Source organism: Emys orbicularis, chromosome 1 (assembly GCF_028017835.1).
Source record: "Emys orbicularis isolate rEmyOrb1 chromosome 1, rEmyOrb1.hap1, whole genome shotgun sequence".
Classification (NCBI taxonomy): Eukaryota; Metazoa; Chordata; order Testudines; family Emydidae; genus Emys; species Emys orbicularis.
Genome location: NC_088683.1, coordinates 309366706 through 309386497, shown reverse-complemented (window position 1 = coordinate 309386497; position 19792 = coordinate 309366706). Strand labels below are relative to the sequence as shown.

At 40.3% G+C, this 19792-nt stretch overlaps 1 protein-coding gene across 1 annotated transcript in view; it reads left to right on the top strand.

Annotated features, from left to right (window-relative positions):
- HTR2A (5-hydroxytryptamine receptor 2A) overlaps nt 1-12463 on the top strand; it is a 43423-nt gene extending 30960 nt beyond the window's left edge. The window contains exon 3 of the mRNA XM_065423296.1: nt 11664-12463. Within this exon, the coding sequence (XP_065279368.1) occupies nt 11664-12463 (800 nt within the window). The remainder of the gene's footprint in view (nt 1-11663) is intronic.
- The last annotated feature ends 7329 nt before the right edge of the window (nt 12464-19792 follow it).

Below are 19792 nucleotides of genomic sequence, written 5' to 3'. Positions count from 1 at the left end.
TTTTACCTTTTTTAAACACAGTACTTACATTACATTTACATTTGTCTATTGGAAGGTTGCTAACACTTCCATTCTTTTAAAACACTTTTTCCCAAGAATTAACACAGACACATAGCCCATTATACAGTACTTTGGTCTCATTATTCATTTTATCCCACATACAGGATCCTAGTGAGATGTCTTTACTACAGGGCTGTGGAGCAACAGGCATGGATAAGCATACCCACTGTTCAGTCATTAAATCCATGAGGTGGTGTACCTCAGTTTTTCCTCTACAGTAGACCAAGTTTACAATGTCTTTCCTGCTGTGTTAAGCTTTAAGTTTGTTCACAGGTAATAGCTGAAAAGCATCATTACCATAAAGAATTTTTCCAAAAATCATACACACTATACATTGTTACAGGGGTACTATTAACATTAAATTTATTTCAATTAAAGGTATCTTGTTATACCATGCCTTTTATTTGGACAATTTGTTTGCTGACGAGGTATGTCCTTTATTTGCAGTTTCTTTGTGCTGGCAGTTCTCTCCTTCCTTTATCAGTTAGGTAATTTGCATCAACACAGGCTTGGCTTTTGGATTCAAAGCCATCAGCAGAGCTCAGAGACTCTGTCTTAAAAGGAACACAATTAACTTTTACCAGAGTTTTGATTACTTTTAACTCTTGCTTCCAAAACACACAGAGATCTGAAAAAGAAAACACAATCTATTGTGGCTCCTTTGGAGCGCTAATAGGATTTTAATTAAGTAGCATGTTTCGTTTGCATTTCTTTTACCCCCTCTATAATATACACTGCACATGTCTCCACATTCCTTCTATACTATAACTTTTAAAACATTAGCCATATTAATTTTTACATAAGGTGTAACTGTTTCTTTTGTTCTTACAGAGTTTTTATGTGCCCTTATGAAAGTGACAGTCTGATTACACAGAGCCATTTTAAGGCTCAGTGTTTCTAACATTGCTTCTTTTTGTTTTGTGCACCTCACCCCTGCTGTTGCTTCAGAGGGGCACTGTCTTTTTTTTTTTTTTTACTACAGCTCTCATCTGCAATTTTGTTACAAAAAAACAAACAAAAAGAATTCAGAATCTCTTCCTATTCTCCTGATTTTGACTGTTCTGCTGCAGCCTTGACTTGGTCTTTATTTAAAAACATTTTAAATTTTGTAAAGAGTCAAGTTATCCCTTAAGGGTTAAATACCAAATCCCAAAGCCAACCAACACTGATTACCTGTGTCTGGCAAAAACGTCTGTCAGTTTTGCAACTTTGAATTAAAGAGTCAAATGGATTTTTAGTGGCATTATAAACAAAACAAAACCAATTTATCTTAAACCTACAATACAGGAGTTCTACAAACCTCAAACATATTCCCACAGGCAGACGGATACATACACATTTTCTTTTCCTTAATATCCCTTTTACACTGCTTTGTTTTTACATAGCTGTACATAGATTACATTACCTTTATACATTTGGGGCAGTTACGTTCCAATAGGAACCCCCCCCCCCCCATGTTCTTTTAGCAAATTTGACTAAATTGTTCATAGTCAAATGATTTTAATTAGATAGTCTCTTTACCTGGATTACTTACAGACATTCCTCTGGAAAAGGGCCCATTTTTCCTTTAGAATGGCTGCAAAGAAACCAAGAATTCTGTTTCTCTTTAACATGGTCCTTTTTAACATTTTCACAAAGTTTAACTGCTTAATTCTCTCCAACCTCTGTAGAGTTAACTTTTCACTCTCTTTCCTTAAATCACTTGTTTATCTCCCAAAATGACACCTTTATCAACTCAGATTTCACCATTTTAAGTATTGTTCCAGGGGTTCATGCTTGCACTTACTCCTGACACTATGCCCTTAGGGCTTCCAACCTGTTTTTCAGTTTCTTTATCTGTTGCTTGCCTGCTTGTCTGGGCCCCGATCCTGCTTTTTCCAATGAACCGTTTTTGTGAGTGACATTCTGGTCATTTCACAATTTTGAAAGAAATGTTTAAGGAAAGGGACCAGGAAGGGTGGGGACTAGTTGAGGAGCCCACCCTCCTTGCTGAATTGGTAGTGGAACACTAAAGAATCAGTTTCTGAGGCAGACAATGAAGGGGAACAGAACATGGGACTTTTTATCCTTTTTACAATGAGATGGGAGTATGAAGGGGGTTGGGATCGATTCGGGGTTGTTGTTTTTTCGGAGAACGGGGTAAGGGGGAGCGCTCGGTCTGGTGGTGGGAGAGGAGGCTTTTAATAAAGCTTTTAACTTATTATTTGAATATTTGAGAGAGGCGAGTTTTGATTTTGTCCACCTACGATTTGCCTCTTCCCACCACTGCATGAAACAATTAATCTCTCCTTTAGCCAATTTAGTTTTAGGTTGGCCGAGTTTGTCCTTTAAGACGTCCACTCGGTCTTTGTTCCAAGATTTTAACAGTGGCCACTGAGTTTTGGGATTCCTCTGAGTTAACCTAGACCATTTTTCCAGAAATTTACAGGAGTCCGGACCCTTCCTAAAATACATAAAATGAGCCGGCGTTCCTTTAGGGAACTGTCCCGACTTAGACGTCTGGTTACCAATACAGGAGGACTTTACACACACCAATCACACAAGAAGGAAATTTGGGTTTGTCAGAGCAATGCCCGGTGCAACACACAAAAGGAGCCCACAGGCTACTACCTCAATCGCCCTTGCTTTCACACCAAGGGTTTTACCCAAGGTGCGGTGTGCAGATTTCACTCACTCAGACCGCGGGGACAGGAACCCCTTGGTCAGACGATCCCCAGACGGAGATGGCACCCAGACTCAAACACTCCACAGGAGGACGGATAGACACAGAGACAGGACAGTCCTCAGTCCGGACAAAACACAGAAATAATTACCTGACCAGATTCCTGATGTCAGATACCGGGATCCCTACCAGAACAGAGTGGGAACCAACAGGTTCGATGGCGTAGACTTCACTGTGGTCCTGCGCCCTTCCATTCAGGAGGATGACCGCTTGGGCCGAATGCCCAGGTGCCGGCTGCCACGGTCGTCCTACAAAAACGGTCAGGAATCACACGGCCCCAGTGAAGATGGTTGCCATCTCGGTGGGACCTCCAAATTGTCAAAGTTAGACTCAGGACTCACAGTTTGTCAGACCACTCTGGTTTATTAGCACAGCGCTCTGCTAATAACACCCAGATAACGTGAGCACCCTCCAAGACCCACACTACCTTATTTTATACAGATAAAAAGGGCGTGAACTTAACAAGAGAACAAAGAAAGCAGAACTGACAAGTTTACCCGAGGCTAGACACATATTCAATGTTCTTACTAACTTTTACAGATCTCTGGCTGATGTTTCACCATTAGCTTAAGCAGACTCATTGTTTATGTCTTAATGTTCCTTTTCCTGACACCTGTATTTCAGCATTCCTTATTTCTGCTTAAAGGTACATACAGCATTTCTTTAATCCATTCTATTTTTACAATATAATTCATTCTACTTTCACAGGAGTAATATGAAAAATTTAGGAGCAACGTTTTATTTATTGTACACTTTCCTGTGTAGATGGTGCCTTAGGGGAAGATGTCAGGGAATACTGTCCTATGTCTCTGTAGGGAATATTGAAATATTAAAAGGAAATAGTATCAGGCATTGCGTCCTACTAGCTCTATATGAAATCCATCTGTAAGATGATATTTTCTGTGGATTTGTGGAAGAAATAATAATAAACACACACACATTGAAATGCAGCCACTTCCTAGGGTACAGGGTGGCAGCTAGCTGGCATATTATGCACTGTCCAAGAGTGAGTGAGAGGAAATTTACACTACACTTACTAAAAGAGCCATGAGATGTTTAAGGTTCACACAGAGCAGACAGAACCTTTGGTGGAGATTTTCAAACCACCTAGAGATTTTGGACACCCAATTCCCATGGGAATCCCCTAGGCAGCTTTGAAAATCTTCACCTCAGTTTTCATGGTCTAAAGACCAAACATGAACTTCATAGAACTCATCCTTTACAAGGGAGGGATGAAGTGGCTGGATAGGATTAGAATCTGTGATCCCAAGATATTGCCAACCAAGAGCAAAGGGATGCCAAACTGCCCCTCTCTGATTACCAACATTAAGCTGTAATTAGTGGGTGCAGAATGGGATTTGGTGCAGTGTGACAGAGGAGCAGAATGGAAGCACAGCCCTGCTGTCTCAGGCTAGACTGGATGCTTTTGTTCTAAGAAAGAGAAATGCATTGCTGGAACTAGAGTTAATATAAGGCTGGCAGCATTTGGGCAGAGATGAAATTATAACATTAAAGAGAGAGGTTTGTCATTACTAGAGCTGGGCAGGATTTCAGAGAATACATTTGGATTCATACAAAAGTCAGATAAACATATTAAAAAAATGCTCATATAATGGTGTAACTTGTGTTGTGTAATTTGCACGTGTCCAGTAGAGAGCCAGAGCCAGACTGTGAGTGGCCCTTGTGTGGGTGTGTAAAGGAAAGTGCACAAGCAGCTTTCCCAACCCATGTGCTCCCAATGCAAGGCCCAGTCACAGTTGCAGACACTGCACTCAAAGGAGGACAGAGGATACTTCCTGAGGGCATCCTGTGGGTACACATCACTCCAAAAAAGGCACCAGCTGGCAGAGAAGGCCAAGTGTTTTGCAGGGTGCAAATTACACCATTCCAAAAAGTGGGGCAACCTGGGCAGTACCTGGGCACACTGAGCTGCTTGAAGGACAGATTGCACTTCCCTGAGTAACAATCCCTCCCTGAGCTCCCTCCAGGCAGTGCAACTCTGCAGGGTCCCCAACGCTGGCCACAATTTGGCCCATTGCTTGAATATGTCTGAAATATGGTGATGGCCAAGATTTAGGCAGGTGATAATTTTTTTTTTTTAATTTAGGGGTGAGCAAAGGGGCAGAATTTTGTTACAGATAAAATTTAACAAAATTTAAAAATGTGTTTATAGTACTTCAGACAGTTCTTAAACGTATGTAACAGTGCTCACACAGTATAAAAGCCAATTTAAATTAACACTGCTGCCGTGATGGACCTTGAGTTGGAGCTCCCAGATTTAAATGAGAGGGAACTGATGGCAGGGTGTTGAGGGGACCTTGACTTTAGAATTCACTCCATTCTCCACCCCTTTATAGCTCAAATCTGTTGATCTTCAGAACATGTGGCAAATTCCAGCTCAGATTTACTAGTACACTCCAGCTGTTTTGTGCTATGCTGGTTTTGCAAAGCAGCTGTAAACTCAAGTTTACTCGTCCAGTTAAACTCGGTTTATGATTGCTGTGTCTGCAAAGCAACCAGAGAATACCAGTAAACCATGCCCTTTATCAATTTTTTCAGGCTTTTGGGGAGAAATGCATGACGGTTAGTATTGTTTTGATTTGGAGTAGTTGAGATTTGATATATTGAGATAGCCTTTTTGTTGGTCTAGTTGTGCCATGAGATTGAGGATTATCACTTACTGCTTTTGTATGCATTATGTTCTATGGTTTGTTAAAAGCACCTGGAGTTTTGGACAATCGCTTTTTATTTGTTTTAAATCATAAATAAATCCCCTTAAACCACAGGAAGTATAATATTTAGAGTCTCTTATTTATAATACATACTCCATTTTCAAAATATTGCCCTCCCTGCTCTTCCTCAGCTGGTAGTATTGGGTGAGCTTCTGCATCAGTGATTACATATTGAGCTTTGAAACTGATTTCTCTGATCTTGAGATGTGAAGATTCAGGACATTCCCTATGCCTTCTTAACATAAATCTACAGTCACCAAGAGCAAGGATATGGGAGCAAGAATATTGTAAGGAGTGAGACACTTCATGTCCAGATCATCAAGCAGAAATAAATGAATTGGTCTGCATTCTACAGGATAAACTCAGTGAGTTCCTGTAATCCATGATAAAAGTTGAGTCTTTGTTATCAAATACAGATCCTGTGTAAAGTGTTTGGTCAGTGCTAAGTCTGGATTACTGTAATGTATACTCGAGGGAGTTATCCTTATATGGAATGTGGTCACCCAGTTAAGGCCTGATTCAAAATTCATCAATAGGAGTCTTTCTACTGGCTTTGGATCAGGCCCTTACTTAATGGTGTTCTTCTTATGGAGCATAACACACCTGTGCTTTGTATACTACACTGGTTGCCCATTTGTTCTGAGGGCAGAATCCTATAAAGCTCTGTGTAAAGTCCAGTTTTATAAAGTCCTGTGTAGTTTGGCTTCCTTAGAGCTTGACTTTTTTTTTTTTTTTTTTTTTAAATATCTCATAGAGCTGGAAGGTACCTTGAAAAGTCATTGAGTCCAGTCCCCTGCCTTCACAGCAGGACCAAGTACTGTCCCTGACAGATTTTTGCCCCAGATCCCTAAATGGCCCCCTCAAGGATTGAACTCACAACCCTAGGTTTAGCAGGCCAATGCTCAAACCACTGAGCTATTCCTCCTCCCTTTCCACCACTTAAGTCAATGGGAGTATTGCTATTAGTTTCAGTGAGTAAGATGCATCCCTAGAGACCACCTGTCCAAACATGCACTGGAATCAGGGCCGCCCAGAGGATTCAGGGGGCCTGGGGTCTTCGGCGGCAGGGGGTCCCCGCCGCCGAATTGCTGCCGAAGACCTGGCACTTCGGCGGCAGGTCCCGGGACGGAAGGACCCCCTGCCGCGGGTCTTCAGGGCACTTCGGCGGCGAGTCCCGGAGCGGAAGGACCCCCCGCCGCCGAAGACCCAGAGCGGAAGAAGCTCAGGGGGCCCGGGCCCCACGACAGTTTTCCGGGGGCCCCGGAACGAGTGAAGGACCCCGCTCCAGGGGCCCCGAAAAACTCTCGTGGGGGCCCCTGCGGGGCCTGGGGCAAATTGCCCCATTTGTCCCCCCCCCGGGCAGCCCTGCCTGGAATACCCTTGCTAAAAGTCCCCCAGAGGGCAAGGAGCAAGACATAGAGGGGGGAGGGGGGAGCCTAAAGACTGGAATTTGCTTCCCCGTTGTTTCCAAAAAGCTTAAATTTGTTGTCCTTTAGGAAATGCTGCATTGCTTATCTATTTGCTCAGGCTTTTCCATAGTATGCATCCTGCAGAGTAGATTGGCGGGAGAGGGAATTATTTTTGAGTTAACTTTTGTCAATTCGATTTTTAATTTATGATTGTTAACTTCTATAAACACATGCATATTTTATAAATCAATCAATAAACGAATGATTAAAATTTAGACCAGAGCTGTTCCTTTATGCACTCCTGAAGCATGAGTTCGGATGTCCTTTATAGTTGTATCCCAGCTAGTGTAAATGTGGATGACATTCTTAATCGTATAAACATGTGATCGTGTTCAAAACACCTACTAAAATAATAGCCTTAGCTGTGAGTTTCATTGTGTTAAAAAAGCATTTCCTTTTATTAATCATTTTAAATTTGTTGCTTTTGAATTTACTCCCTTTGCCTAATTAGATTCTGTCATTCGCACACTTTAATTAACCAGAAAGCTTGCTGTTGAGCAATGTAAGATTTCCTGCCTCTTAATATCTGGCAGCATTTCCAGCCTCTGCCAATGCAGGAAAAGAAAGAACAGGACTGGGAATCAAACTTGGGATCTCCCATACAATAGAACATAGCACAGTCATTAGCCACATGGCTGGAGCATCATTTAAATTGAAGATCAATTTTGCACAATACAGATATAACAGCTACATCTGGCAATGCCAAATCTATATTGTGAATCTTATTTATTACATTTGGTAAGGGAACTGCAATGGAATGGGAAAACTGCAGTTAAAAACTGAAGATAGTGTCCGCTCAGTCACAGTGATGAGGTTATTTGAAAGTAAGAAATCTGAATTTAAGACGTAAATTCTCCAGAAATCGCCAACAGCAAACAAAACAGATGGATAATAAAGCTCCTTACCAATCACTGAAGCAGTAAACTGTGACACTGGAAATCTGCCAATGCCTTTATCCCAGTTCTCATGAATGAATCTTTGACATTTTATGATGCCCATTTAAGGTAGCCTAGACTGACTGGATTATTTGTTCATGATGTTTTACCTTTTCACAAGTTTGTCTCTGGCTTTGTACTTGAAAACGCCTGCAGTTATGCTGAGAATTTTCAACTTTCTAGGACTATTAACCATCTTAATAGCACTCCTGCTCTTTTGAATCATTATGCTCTGCAGCAGTGCAAGGACTCTATTCTGTCGATACCGGTTTGTATTTTATCTACACAGCTCACAGTAGTTCCTTGAATCAAATGAGAAAAAGAGAACTGCTGTTATCTATACAAGGCAGAACTGGATGGGGGAACTTATGGTATTGCTCTGATTGGTGTATTTTTGTACGTGCCTAAAGCCTAATAGTGAGCTGTTGAGTGCCCTCAACTCTCATTCAATTTGCCAATGAAGTCATTTGGAATTGAGAAAGCTCAGCATCTCACAATAGGTACTCAGCACCTCACACAGTTGGGCCTCTAATTACTCAAACATCACATACAAATATATTTCTAGTAGATGCCTATTCATGTAGAATTGACTAGGCTGTGGGCCAGAAATATGTTCTGAGTTACATACCCTGTAACTTCAGTTGGGTTGCATGGGGTTCTAGTCATATTGGTCCCTTGCTGTAAAATTCTCCATGAGGTTGACGCTTCTTACAATAACTCAGTGTAGGTTACGTTTGAGTTATTAGGTTTCTACAACAATACAACAGAAATAGTTAGGGCAACACCACAAGCCTGCTATCAAATTGAAACCCAATAGCAGTTGGGTGCTTCACCCCCTTAGGGCTTGTCTACACTACCGCACAGGGTCAATCTAAGATACGCAACTTCAGCTACGTGAATAGCATCGCTGAAGTCGATGTACTTAGATCTACTTACCGCAGTGTCTTAACTGTGGTAAGTCGACAGCTGACGCTCCCCTGTCCACTCCACTTGCGCTTCTCGTTCTGGTGGAGTACCAGAGTCGACGGGAGAGCGCTCAGCGGTCGATTTATAGACGTGATAAATCGACCCCCGCTGGATTGATCGCCGCCCGCCGATTCGGCGAGTAGTGTAGACAAGCCCTAGACTCCTTCAGAAAACCAGGTTTTCTTGCCCAGTAGGGTAAGTTTGCATGTGTGAAATTGTGTCATAAAAGTTTTTACATCAACAAGGATAGTAGTGATCATGCCTCTGAAACCTGGGCCCTCTTGTCATTATTTTCAAAATTGCCCTCCACCTCCTGCTGCTCTCTTAAATGCTTTTCTCAGTTGTAATCCACATTGCCTCCTCCCTTCTTTCTGGGGCTGCTGTGGAGAGTTAAGGCTGCAGCTGGGCCTTTTTCAGTTGGAGATTTAAAGCGCTCTGGCTAAGAGCTTCTAACTAGGCTAAAAATACTGAGTGATGTGCAGGGGGGAGGATAAATCTTTTGTAGGAGGCTTGAGGGTAACCTCCCATGGTATTTTTATTGAAATGCCTGCTGTTTTTGGTACAGTTCAAGTTCAAGTCAAGTCAACCTTGGCAGGGATGACAGTAGTAATCAGAGAAGGGGTTAACTATATGGGTAACACTGAGCACTGGGCTCCACTGGTTCACCAGCAATAAGGCAGCCTGGGATTCGTGCATCCCCCAGGCCCCTGGGTCAATGGGGCTCCTTTGGAGCACTACGAGCAACTTAAAGTTGCTCTCTCCCAGCAGAACCCCTGAGGAGAAAGGACAGCAGTGCAAACGTTAGCTGTCTTTCCTTGAAATATATGTTGAGTTACACTCATGTAATAAATTGCAGGGCCAAGTGGTAAACTCCATTCACCTTGGACCGCTTCACCTCCATCAAGCCCATTAGACCACAGCTCTATAGGAGAAACAATATTCAGTCCTGCACCAAGGACAGATTTTGTAAAGGGGGTTGTGTTGTACAAAGACAACCAAACTGGCCCTACCTGGCCAAAGATCACCTCCACCCAGTCACAGCAAGCACAGCAAAAATCCCCTTAGGGTCCTGTTCTCTCTCCCACCCCTCTCAACCAGGCCTCTGCAAGGGTAACTGCAACCCCTTTCTAGGATAGTTGTGACAATTTGGGGAATCTATGTACAACCTATGAATTCCAGTTTGATTTTATAAACTGCCTGCGCCTTTATGTTTTCTGACTGTCTTCTGTGTACTGCCTAGCACTACTTGTGCTAAGGAGCCAGGGGAGTGGTGCTCACATGTCTATTCACGAATAGGCCAATTGTTATAGTCTATCAGGACCTAAATAGATCTTACCCAGAGAGTAACTCCTGCCTAGATTAAGCCAGTTTTCTCCAATTTCTCTGCAGGGCGCTGGAATTTGGAGAGTCGAAAATCCTCAAACAAAAGAACTAAGAGATCAGTTGTTAGCATTGGGTCTTTATCACAGAACCTGAGGGTATGTCTAGGGGCTCAGGCTTATGGCTGAAAAAGTGCTGTGAAGATGCTGGGGCTCAGGATCCAGACTGAGCTCTGGGACCCGGTGAGGGTCCCAAAATTCAAGCTCCAGGCCACGCCCAGATATCTACACAATTTTTAGCCCTGCACCTCAAACCCCTGTGAGCCCAAGTCAGCTGACCCAGGCCAGCCACAGGACTTTTAGCCTTGTGTAGACACAGCCTGAGAGACTTGGAAGGAATCCAGAGGGACACTCAGAGACAAAAGAAGCGGGGGCTGGAGAGAGGAACAGAGGGGTATGCTTTTGTAGCAGAGGGGTCCTTTTAACTGCAAAACCAGCCACAGAAGAAGAAACCTGACTGCAGCGAGAGGAGAGAGTGAATAAGTGAACAAGTGTCAGAGAAGCCACATGCTGGAGGGGTATCCTGGACTCTGTAGAGGACTTGGCCTAAGCCCAAAGTATGCTCTAGAGTGGTGAGGAAACTAGGCAGGGAACAGTATATAGGCATTTTATTGTTTGTCTAGATCTGTATATTTCTCGTGCTAGCTAAAGTAAAAAAGTTGATTGTTTTTTGGAACCCTTACAAAGCCTGTGGGTCTGTTTGTGTCCACACTGTCCGATGCCCCTGAAGAGGTGAACTGTAAACTCAGAGTGCCCACAAGCCTGGCATTCTGGGAAAGCGTGTACTTAAACTACTGGGGAGATTAGCGGATCAGCACAGGCCCTGGTGGCCTAAGCCAGCTGGGCTGTGAGGCCCTACTTCCACAAAAGGGTACCAGACAGAGAGCCTGTGCCTACAAATTGTGTCAGGGAGGCCAAGGAAAGAGACAGTGCTGCAGCCTGCTTAGACCATGGGAAGCTTAAGAGTACACTATGTGGTGGGACCCAAACCCAGCAATCTGGTGAGTGTCCAGCTCGGGGGAGCTCTACTAGGGCTGTGACAATAGTAACACTCCAAACAGAAGCTTCTTTCCCAAAAACTACATGCTGATGCTCCAAGACAAAACGTACAAACAGCATTCTTTCCCTGTGGTTCCCCTGTAGTCCTAGCTCAAAGGGTGAGACAGGAATGGAATCAGCAGACTATTGCACATGAGTTGGAGGCACTGGGGAGTGGTTTCTAGGTACTTTAAATTAGTTTTGGAATGTCTTTTAATCTAACCACTTCGTATCAGTTGTAGGTTATGCCCAGTAACTGTAAACCACACTTCATGTTTCGTCAAATGATGCCTATTTTTTGGTATTTATTTATCATTAATGTGCATGAAATTCTCTATTTCTTTTTTCTAACCAATCTTCAGGTATCTCAATGCCAGTACCTGTGCTTGGACTACAAGATGATTCCAAAGTGTTCAAGAAAGGTAGCTGCCTGCTGGCTGATGAGAGCTTTGTCTTAATAGGCTCTTTTGTGGCGTTCTTCATTCCTTTAACCATCATGGTGGTCACTTATTTTTTAACTATAAAATCACTTCAGAAAGAAGCTACCTTATGCATTAATGACCTTGGCACAAAGACCAAGTTTGCTTCATTTAGTTTTCTCCCTCAAAGTTCTCTGTCATCAGAGAAACTCTTTCAACGCTCTTTGAACAGAGAGCTGGGGAATTCAGGAAGGAGGACTATGCAGTCAATCAGTAATGAACAAAAAGCTTCCAAGGTTCTTGGTATCGTCTTCTTTCTGTTTGTTGTGATGTGGTGCCCGTTTTTCATCACCAATGTGATGGCAGTCATTTGCAAGAAATCCTGCAATGAAGAAGTCATTGGAGGACTGCTTAATGTATTTGTCTGGATTGGCTACCTTTCTTCGGCTGTCAACCCATTAGTATACACACTGTTCAATAAAACCTACCGTTCTGCTTTCTCACGTTATATTCAGTGTCGATACAAGGAGGAGAAGAAGCCTTTACAGCTGATTTTAGTGAACACCATACCTGCTTTAGCATATAACTCCAGCCAACTCCAGCTAGCACAAATGAAGAGTTTAAAAAAAGAGGCTAAAATGATGGCCAAGGATTATTCTATGGTTACAATCGGAATACATCCTTTAGATAGTACCTCAAAGGGCAGTATTAGCCCAGTCAGTGAAAAGGTTAGCTGTGTGTGACTCTGCTAGCCTGTCAACAGCTGCTATGGCAACCAATGGTATGTACTCAGAAAACTTCATCTAACTCTGAGAAGCTTTGATAGCTTAGGAAAATTAGCCCTGTCTAAGAGAACTTCAATAGCATCACATACTCATGTTATCCAGTTGATGACAAACAGGGTTAAAATGCTATCAAATGTGCATTTTTTTCATACAGTATTTCAGCTGTTTTAAGCACAGGCTTTATTAAACTTATTTTTTTAGTATCCTAATAATATATTTCTTAAAGAAAAATGCAATTTATTGTATTATTATACCATGGGCTGTGAAGAAATTAATGTGTTTCTTTTCCTTCTGCAAATGAAAACAAAGCTATTGTTTGGTTTACTTGCTGGTTATGTTTGAATTAATTTGTCTTGCTACAATGTAATTTTATTATCATTAACTGAATGAGCACTTTACAGGAGTTTACAGGAAAAGAAAACATCAGTTAATTTATGGATATATATTTAAAATAAAATAAATATTAAAGAAAATGCTATGAAAACCTGTATAGATCAACTATGTGAAAAATTTGGTGTTTTTATGGATATTTTTCCTTTCCAATTACAATTCCGGAATGTTGTTGGGTTTTCTGCCATTTGTTCTGTACTTCAAGTTAGTTCTCTTCAAAAGTAAATTAAATTTGAATGTTCCTTTGTCACTACAAACATTATTGAGCTCTATTTTCTATTTCATTTTACCCCTATTCTGAATGTTTCACGTGCACTGGTTTAGACTTTAAAATATACTGTTACAAAAAGCCTCTATTGAGCTTGGTTCTCTACTACATTATACTGATTTTACAACAGTGTAAGTGAGGTAACAGGGTGGAAAATCAGGCCCAATACTGCTAAATAATTTCAGGCTTAATCCTGTTGACATTTCTCTTTACAGCTCCCATAGGTTTCAAATAGAATTAATTTCAATGGGAGTTCTGCATGAGTAAGGAGTGGGCTTTAATAGAATATCTTTCCGCATTTCTGCTTGATTAGAAAGGACATTATTATGGTATTTTCCTTGTTTTGTTTTAATGTTTCTATACTGAGAATAATTAGAAGACTGAAAAAGAAGTGTTGTTTTTTCTTACTAGAATTTGGTTTTCCTCCATTACATATACAAACTATTTTGCTGCTGTTAGAGGGTTGCTCAGGAATGCTGGGCTGCTTGCATTATTTGGCTACAATCTTAATGAGGGATGCCTGGGCAGATCCTTACATTTTGTGGAGGCCCACTGAAAATAATGAGATTCTGCAAATGGTGTAGGGTTCTACCTGCACAGATTAATGGCAGGATAGTTAGATTATTTAAAAAAGCATCAAATATTTTACTTTGATAAAAAGGCCTAATCATGCAAACATTTACTACTAGGTATAGCATGTATTTCCATTGAAGCCAGGAGGATTCTGTGTGGGAGTAAAATTATAGCTGTTGCTACTATCTGGAAGATTGCATCCAAATATTAGACACTTACATGGACTTTACAAACAGGTATAAGAAAAGCAAGGTAAAGTCCAGTTTTAGAGCCTATCAACTGAAAATAAAGGGTCACTATTTGGTCAAAAGTTATGAGCCAAACCCTACTGTCTTCATTAAGTCACTGAGTTTCACCAGTATAAGGAGTGAGTAAATACTGAGTGAGGAATTTAGCATTTGGCCCCAAACCAAATTCCCTTAGATGATGACAAATGAAACAATGTTAAAAATCTAATTTAGTGCCTATTGCGGCCTTGCACCACCTGCACAGTGGATGAGTCATAGGAGCCTTCCCTGGTGCAAAGAACAAGTCACATTTCAGTCTGCACTGACTTCAGTGCAATCATTACTCACCACTAGTGCATACCTAGGAGATCTGAGAGCCATGGTGTTTACCTGAACCACAATATTTTCTGAAGCTGCTGAGTGGGCGAGTGCTTCTGCATACAATCTCCACCACTGGGCTGTGCTTTACAGACATAACTGAGCATTTAATTTCCACTGATTATACTGTTTATTTATTTTCTGCATTTTATTCAGCTTGGCCAACAAAAGCAGACTCCCAATTTCTAGAAAATTTCATTTTCTGTCTCTAACAACACTAGTACAATGTTGCATTGCTCAGGTTGCAAACTGAAGGGAAATGTTGCAGTCTAAACAAGTGATTTTAATTAATTGTTTTACATTTCATTAAAGGATGCCTATTAATATACGATTCTTTAAAACTTATTAAAATAAAACCTATATTTTAGACCTATGCTACCTGACAGTGTCCTTTTTATTAATTAATATAGGTAATAGAGAATTTACTTTTTCATTGGAAAGCAATGTACAAGACATGGAGATATATACACACACACACACACACGATTTTTAATGTCATTAGCTCTCAGATAGTTGTTTATGCAGGGAGAACAACAGCTTTAGTCCAAGAAGCCTCTTTAAACAAAGATGATGGAATGCATAACAGACAAAGATGAATGTCTCTGGCTCTTCATAAATATCTTTGACAATTTGATTGCTACAGTACCTGATCCTGCAGCCTTACTCTGGCAACATTCCCATAGACTTCAATGAGCTTTGCCTGAATAAGGACAACAGTCCCCTACTTTGCAGTAATAGATTTGCGAGACAGTTAATAAATAGATATCAACTAAGAGATAAATGTTATTGTTGGTAGACATCAGGGTTTAGCAATTTCAAGACCAGAATTTATAGCGCCCTGCTGATATCTAGGCACTGTTTGAACTGAAATACCATACTGCTTACTAGGGATGGTGGGGAAAAATTATTCCACTTCATGAAAAAAATTGAGATTTTGACATTTGTTTTGGTTCCACATCAGAGAAAAATGAGACCTTGTGACATCAGACCTTGTGACATTTTTCTTGAAAAAATGAGAGCTACCACCCCCGGTTAACTCAACTGTTAGGGCTCTCACCTGGGTTGTGGGAGACCCAATTTCAAGTCTCTGTGCTCTGAATCAGCAGGCTGTTGGCTATTCTTGGGTGGGGTCTCTCTCTCTCTCTCTTCCACCCTGGATCTGAGAAACATTTACAATCTAACAGCATTTTTGATGGGAAAAAACTTTCATCTAAAATGTTTCAACCAGCCTCTGCTGTTTAATAACTTTTCAACAGCATCTGAAAAATGTTCAGTGACTTTAAGCTTCTGTCATAGAATATTTCCTTAGTTTGTGGCTACTGTGCACATTTTTATATACAGTAGGGCAAAAAAATCCTCCATTTCTATCCCATTCATGCAATCATGTACTGTATGTATGTAATTGGTGCCTAATGGTAAGATGCATTCTATTTTGAATACATAACAAATATGTTTATGTAAATACACACAAGAGAAAAATGTTTGTTGTATTTTGAAAACTTTAAATGTGAAATTGTGCTCTAATGTTTAATTGTTTTCTTAAATCCCACTGCTAGCCAAGCAGATTAAAGCACTCAAATGCCATCAGTTCCTTTATAAATTGGAAGTTTGTCTTAAGTTATTGGGGGGTTTTGTTTGTTTGTTTTGGTAAATTTTAGGAGAACTATATTTGCTGAAGGCTAAAAAAATATTAAAGTGTCTTGTTAGAGTCAGACAAAGCAGAACAGCACCTTAAGGAACGTTATGACCTTAATAAACACATGGAAATTATGATCATTCTACCTTTCCACTGAATGTATTTCTCTACAACAAAAATGTATTTTCTTTGGATAGGCGATATATATCTGACTGTAAATATTTCAGTTCCAGCAACAGGCTACTTACAATATTAATCAGCCTATCAAACTCATTTGACTCAGGGGAGTGTTATAAAGGTAAGATTACTAAGTGCCATAATAAACTTCAATATAAGGGCAGTTCACATATACATACACTTTACTTAAACTGCATGACCACAGCGCCATCTCTTGGTAGTTTTTTTTAAGTGAATATTATCATAAGAAGAAATCAAAATGTGTTGTGTCATTTAATGCTTTTTTTCCTGCCATTTGCATAAAATAAGCAACTTCCTAAAACATCAAACTGTTCATTGTTCTGTACAGTACATATGATTTTATTAACTGTAATGTGTGTTAAAGTAGGATGGTTGTGAATAAAGTCCCCTCTCAAAACCCAGTGGTAATCGCATGAGCTTCATCAGGCTTTGTAATGTGCAGCTAAAATATATATAGCCTCATATTATTCACAAATTATCAAATTAAGGAAAAAAGGCTCCTTTACTCATTGACCAGTGAGGCACCACTGGGCTAACTGTATCTGATGAAAACCCCGGTTCCAAAAATCATCCCATACAATCCTACTTGTTTGTACTAAGATATTATAGCATCTCTATGTTGGACAGATTCTACTTTCACTTACTCCAGTTTCACACCAATGTAATTCCATTGACCTCAGTGGTATTACTCCTGATTTACACTGCTGTAAGTGAGTCAAGAATGAGACCCAGTACCTATATGTTCACATATCCATTCTGATTTCCATTACTGCAGCTCAATTTCAAAGTCTTTCAAGCCAGCCGTATCATCATCTTCATTATTTATGTTACAATTCTGCCTAGAAATGCCAATTGGGACCAAGGTCTTAAACAAATCCTGCTTGTTCACACTATAAACAGTCTGCAGTTTTGTGAAACAAAAGGGTTCTGGTTTAACAGAAACAGAGCCAGCACTAGGCACAACCAGACTAAGCAATTGCAGAGGGCCCTGTGAGCAGCTCAAGGGAGCCGCCCATTCACTTTTTATTATGTGTTGGGGGCAAAATATTCCTGCTTAGGACCCCCAATGGGGTAGCACCACCTCTGAACAGAAGGAAACTAAAGTAGACAATTCAGTAAGCAGTTGTAGTTCAAAATAATAGAATCCAAAATCTGAATGAAGACTGCAGTCTTGAATTGTTGCTTTCTGCATGGATAAGGAGTTTACTCTTCAATAAGTACAATCACCAGGTATTATTTTGCAACTAATTCATCACTGAAAAATTCATATGCACAGTATTCTACAATGCAACAAATGGACAAGAATACAGGTATTTGGCTTTTTCAGTCACTAATAAAAATCAGCTTTTACAGTCCAGCAGCATGGGTTCATTATAATGAACACGGGTGTAGTTAAATTCCATTTAGAATTAAGTAAAAGTCCCAGACTGTTTCAATTTTATGCAAAGTGCATATTGCAACTCCAGTATCAGTGAATGTTTACATACAGTTCCGTAGTTCTGTGGGGGTGTGGGAAGAGTGAGATAAAGACTGCTTTACTGTAAGAAGTAGTCATGGTACCAGAATTCCTCTGTGTTTTTCTGAAAGCGCCTTCATTGAGTTAACACTTATTATGTAGTTTGCCCTAATTGTTAAAAGAGATTTCATCTGGTTCATCCATCTGGCAGTTCCAGCTGTAAAACAAGAGAAGATGTCTGGTCTGCAAGTTTATCATTGCATGATTTGAGGGGACAATTGAATTTTTGAACTGCTGAAAATATGGCATATATTTGGCAGGTTTCTGTGCTGCGGTGATGTTCTTTGGGTTGTATAACCAATTTGTTACAGTGCTTACCACATGACATATAACTATAGATGACTTTAGTATTGGCATTATGGATCTTCCAAACAGAACAAGTTTCCAGGAACAACTACTTTAAGGTGTGCTTCAACCTCATTCTATTTGACAATAATATTGCTACTTTAGTCACAGCCATTTTACCAGAGAGGCCTTTATTTCACCTGAGACTGTAAACTGTTATAACAATTTCAGAGTAGCAGCCGTGTTAGTCTGTATCCGCAAAAATAACAAGTACTCCTGTTATTTTTGTTATAACAATGATTCTAACACAGCATGATAAATTATGTCCAAAAATTTATAAATTCAATAAAATCTTTACATGCTTCAGTATGACCAGGAATCTTAAATTCATAGATTCTAAGGCCAGAAAGGACCAAATATAATGAAAAGTTGAGGGGCCAGATTCTTTCATTTGAACTCAATGGGACCACTCGCATGTAAAGTTATTCACATGCTTAAGTATTTGCAGGGTGGGAGCCTTTCACTTGTGAAAATCAGGAGTAACTCCATTTAAGTCATTGGGGTCACATCAGTGTAAAACTATTTCTAGACTAGGAAATTGCATCATGTTTAAAAATGTGTTAATTAACATGTTTTAATTAGACAAGGTGAGTGAGATATTATCTTTTGGCTGACCAACTGCTGGTTGTGAAAGAGACAAGCTTTCGAGCTTACACAGAGCTCTTCTTCTGCGACCTGGGTAAGCTCGAAAGCTTGTCTCTTTCACCAACAGAAGTTGGTCCAGTAAAAGATATTACCTCAGCCACCTTGTCTCTCTCACATCCTGGAACCAACAAGCCTCCAACAACACTACAAACAACAATGTTTTAACTAGCAATTTTGTAATCCTAGTAGAGGCACTCAGGGGAGTATGGGAACTACTCTGCATGTGCCCATTGGGGCAATAATCACCCAAAGGAGACAAGGAGGGATGAAGAGGAAGTAGGACATGGCCCTGTCTCCCCTCCATACCAGGTGACAGAACCTGTGGCAGTCGAGAGAGGAGTAAACTGCACCATTCTACAGGATGATCCAGCATATATGTTTAGGCTCTGGGGTGGAAGTGGGGCAAAGGGAGATTAGACAACTATTAATATTTATTAGGGCTGTCAATTAATCGCAGTTAACTCACATGATTAACTCAAAAAAATCAGTCGCGATTAAAAGAATTAATCTTGATTAATCACAGTTTTAATCGTACTGTTAAACAATAATAGAATACCAATTGAAATGTATTAAATATTTTTGGATATTTTTCTACATTTTCAAATATATTGATTTCAATTACAACAGAGAATACAAAGTGTACAGTGCTCACTTTATATTTTTTTTATTACAAATATTTGCACTGAAAAATGATAAACAAAAGAAATATTTTTTTTCAATTCACCTCATACAAGTACTGTAGTGCAATCTCTTTATCGTGAAAGTGTAACTTAGAAATGTAAATTTTTTTGTTACATAACTGCACTCAAAAACAAAACAATGTAAAACGTTAGCGCCTACAAGGTCCAATCAGTCCTACTTCTTGTTCAGCCAATCGCTAAGACAAACAAGTTTATTTACATTTACGGGAGATAATGCTGTCTGCTTCTTATTTACAATGTCACCTGAAAGTTAGAACAGGAGTTCACATGGCACTTTTGTAGCCGGCATTGCAAGGTATTTGCATGCCAGCATGGGCAGCGTGTCTAATAGGCAGGGGAAGGCTATGCCTCCCCAAAGAGCCCCTCGTGGCCCTGCCCACACTCCTTCCAGAGGCTCCCTCCTCTCTTGC